The sequence below is a fragment of the Merops nubicus genome, unplaced genomic scaffold, assembly GCF_000691845.1.
Source record: "Merops nubicus isolate BGI_N331 unplaced genomic scaffold, ASM69184v1 scaffold6027, whole genome shotgun sequence".
Taxonomy (NCBI): domain Eukaryota; kingdom Metazoa; phylum Chordata; class Aves; order Coraciiformes; family Meropidae; genus Merops; species Merops nubicus.
This window is the reverse complement of record NW_008622207.1, coordinates 79137-82765: the sequence shown is the minus strand read 5'-3', so window position 1 is coordinate 82765 and position 3629 is coordinate 79137. Positions and strand designations below refer to the sequence as shown.

Sequence of the window (3629 nt, the reverse complement as noted above, 5' to 3'; positions counted from 1 at the left end):
GCCAAGAAATGGGGTCTTCCAAAGATGAAACCCCTCATGACTCATCAGAAGTGTGGTGCTGCTTTGGCTTCTCCCAGATTCCATCTCAACCCTTCTTCCTGCCAATTAATCTGAGTTTTAATCCAACTTTATCATTTACAATTACTCTCAGAACAGAATTTAAAAGTCCATCCTTTGGCTTGACTTGGAGTTTGTCTTTTCTAAGCAGTAAGTTTATTCCTCTTCAATTCTCAAGGAGCAAGGTCTGAGCTGAGCTCTCCTGCAATGTGCTCTTGGGGACTGCAATGATCCAGGGAGCTCCTGGCTGTGATATCTAACCCCAAAACACCACAGCAGCATATTCAGAACCTGCAGATCCTCCCTGCCCCTTTTCTCATCTCCATTTTCAAGCCAGCATTTGTTTTGGCAGCTCTCTCAGCTTTTCCATCCCAGCCACCCTGGGTTTCTGATTTCTCTGGTACATCTCCTCCCAGCCACGGCGTTACATGTGAGACACCTACCTCCCATCTGCACGTTTCCAAATCAGACCAGCATATTTATGATTACTACTGGTAGCTGGAGGGACTGCTACTCTCACCCACTGCAGTTTTTCTCTCTCAAAGCAAAAACCCAGTAGCCAGCCCATGGAGATGTTTGCATTCCTTTTTGGAGACAGGAAGGCTGCTCCACGCTTGCACAAGAGAAAATTTTGTATGGCAAGGGTGCAGTGTGGGTTTGAATCCATATTCCTGCCCCCAAATTAGGATGGAAACCTAAGGAGTGGAACAAAAGTTGCTGGGCACATTCTGCTTCAGCACCTTCACCACAATCTGCTGGCCAGACTCAGGAGAAATCTTGAACTAGGTGGGAATTTTGGGTCTCCACTCTTGTAGAGCAGATGCTTTGAACTTTTTATAGTGGCAAGCTTTATAAACACCTACTGAGACCATGTTCAGGCAAAGAATGAAAATATATGCATGTGAATCAAGCGTGGCACAGAAACAGCTCTGGAAATTTCCAACCCTTTTCCCATTGCCTGATAAAACATATTCCAGCACCAAATCCCTTCTGCTGTGGCCTGAAGCTGCTCACTGCAGTCTGGATTTCTTGCAGAAAAAAAGTGGTTTTCAGACAAAAAAAAAGAGAGCACACTTCAGGTTGAGAGGAGGGAGGTTCAGAAACACTAAATGAGGAACAGTCTTGAGTTATAAACACCTACTGAGACCATGTTCAGGCAAAGAATGAAAATATATGCATGTGAATCAAGCGTGGCACAGAAACAGCTCTGGAAATTTCCAACCCTTTTCCCATTGCCTGATAAAACATATTCCAGCACCAAATCCCTTCTGCTGTGGCCTGAAGCTGCTCACTGCAGTCTGGATTTCTTGCAGAAAAAAGGTGGTTTTCAGACAAAAAAAAGAAAGCACACTTCAGGTTGAGTGGAGGGAGGTTCAGAAACACTAACTGAGGAATAGTCTTGAGAGGTGGAAAAGAAGCAGCTTGTTCCTTTCCAGTGAAGTCTTCATGTCTGTCTACACATGGCCTGGCCTGATGGGAAGGTGTTCTCAGACATGGTCCTTTCCCTCTTGGACTTCATTGATTGTTTTCCCTAGGGTTTTGTTGGTTGTTTTGGAGGCTTTTGTCTTCCCACCTACAAAGCTGCTGATGTTCCCAGAGGGTTCTCAGTTGATTCTGCCAGCCAGGAAGAGGCATTTGAATATGAGACTGTTTCTATGTAAACAGGGAGACCTGTGAAACATCACGGTGGAGCTTCAGAGACAAAGAGCCAGGAACTATCTTTGGTTCTGGATTGTGAAAGCACCCAGAGCTTGTGTGGTGCTGACAGAGCTGAGTCAGTCCTTGAGCTTCTCCAGGCACCCTCCATGAAGCAACAGCAGAACTGCACCAAATTGGACTTTAAGGCTTTTGACACTAATCCCAGGTCTCTGCTTTCAGTCTGATTTGTGTGCACTGCTCAGCCAGAGGCTTTCAGGATTCTCTTTTAGCATTTTCTGCACCAGATTTAGACAGGATGCTAGGAGGAAAGGTGGGCTCTGAGTTTTTGTGCAAGTTGGGGAGGATCTCATCACGTGCTAACTGCACAATTGAAACACACATTCTGACTCTAGGTAGAAAATGAAATGATGTGTTCAACTTAGTCAACTTTGAATTCATTCTTTCTTTCCCTCTTTGTCTTCCCTTTTTATTTTCTTTGTAGGAACAAGATGCCCATGAAGTTTTATGTCTCTTAGCCTTAAAAGAAAAACTGAGGAGTAAAAGTTATGGATCCTTTATACTTTTCCAACACGTTCAGCACAGAAGCTGGTTCCAACGATGTGAATTCCTCCCTGCTGACCAATGTGACAGAGAACGGGACGCTCTCAGAGCAACCCTCCTTCAAGTACATCCACAAAGTTCTGATTCCCATCTGTTACCTCCTGGTATGTGCAGTGGGGCTCAGTGGCAACACCTTGGTCATTTACGTGGTCTTGCGCTACGCCAAGATGAAGACTGTCACCAACATCTACATCTTGAACTTAGCTGTGGCTGATGTCCTCTTCATGCTGGGCCTGCCCTTCCTGGCCACCCAGAATGCCATCTCCTATTGGCCTTTTGGCTCCTTCTTGTGCAGGCTGGTTATGACCGTGGATGGTATTAACCAGTTCACGAGTATTTTTTGTTTGACTGTGATGAGCATGGACCGTTACCTGGCCGTGGTTCACCCCATTAAATCAACCAAGTGGAGACGTCCCAGGGTGGCCAAGCTCATCAGTGTGACTGTCTGGACCTTCTCCTTCTTGGTGGTGCTTCCAGTTATCATCTTCTCAGACGTGCAGGAAGACTTTCAAACCTGCAACATGAACTGGCCAGAGCCCGTCAACATCTGGTCGGCGGCGTTCATCATTTACACATCAGTCCTTGGGTTTTTTGGGCCTTTGTTGGTGATCTGTCTCTGCTACTTGTTGATCGTGATTAAAGTCAAATCCTCGGGGATTCGAGTGGGGTCTACGAGGCGCAGGAGATCGGAGAGGAAGGTGACCAGGATGGTGGTGATCATTGTGGTGGTCTTTGTGTTTTGCTGGCTCCCGTTTTACATGATGAACATTGTCAATTTGATATTTATACTGCCAGAAGACCCTGTGTTGGTCGGGGTCTACTTCTTTGTGGTGGTCCTGTCCTATGCAAACAGCTGTGCCAACCCCATTCTTTATGGATTTCTTTCTGACAACTTCAAGCAGAGTTTTCAGAAAGTCCTTTGCCTTCGGAAGGGCAACGGTGTAGAGGATGGTGACCCCATTGAACACAGGCAAGAGAACAGCAGCCGCTTGCAGGAGTCAATGTTAACCCAGAGAAATATTGAATTCAATGGACACATGCAGACTAGCAAGGTGTGAGGGCATGGTTGGGTATGCAAAGCACTTGTAGACCTGGAGAACTTGGGGACTTGAGAGATGAATTCGTAGTAAAGCCAAGAGTTGGAGACCCACAAGCTCAAATAAATGTACATAGACTTCTCTTTACTCACCCCCCTTTCCCAGCTAAAAGTGTTATGGGCTGGGCTGGGCTGTGGGAAGCTCTTATGGTGTTTTAGTTAAGTGAGATGTGTGTTACCACTCCAGAGAACTGATTTACTGGTTCACACTGCCAGC

The 3629-nt window shown here is 46.1% G+C and overlaps 1 protein-coding gene across 1 annotated transcript; it reads left to right on the top strand.

Annotated features, from left to right (window-relative positions):
• Window positions 1-2261: 2261 nt before the first annotated feature.
• SSTR5 (somatostatin receptor 5) lies at window positions 2262-3374 on the top strand. The gene has a single exon (XM_008944694.1). The coding sequence runs from the start codon at window positions 2262-2264 to the stop codon at window positions 3372-3374; it is 1113 nt and encodes a 370-aa protein (XP_008942942.1).
• The last annotated feature ends 255 nt before the right edge of the window (window positions 3375-3629 follow it).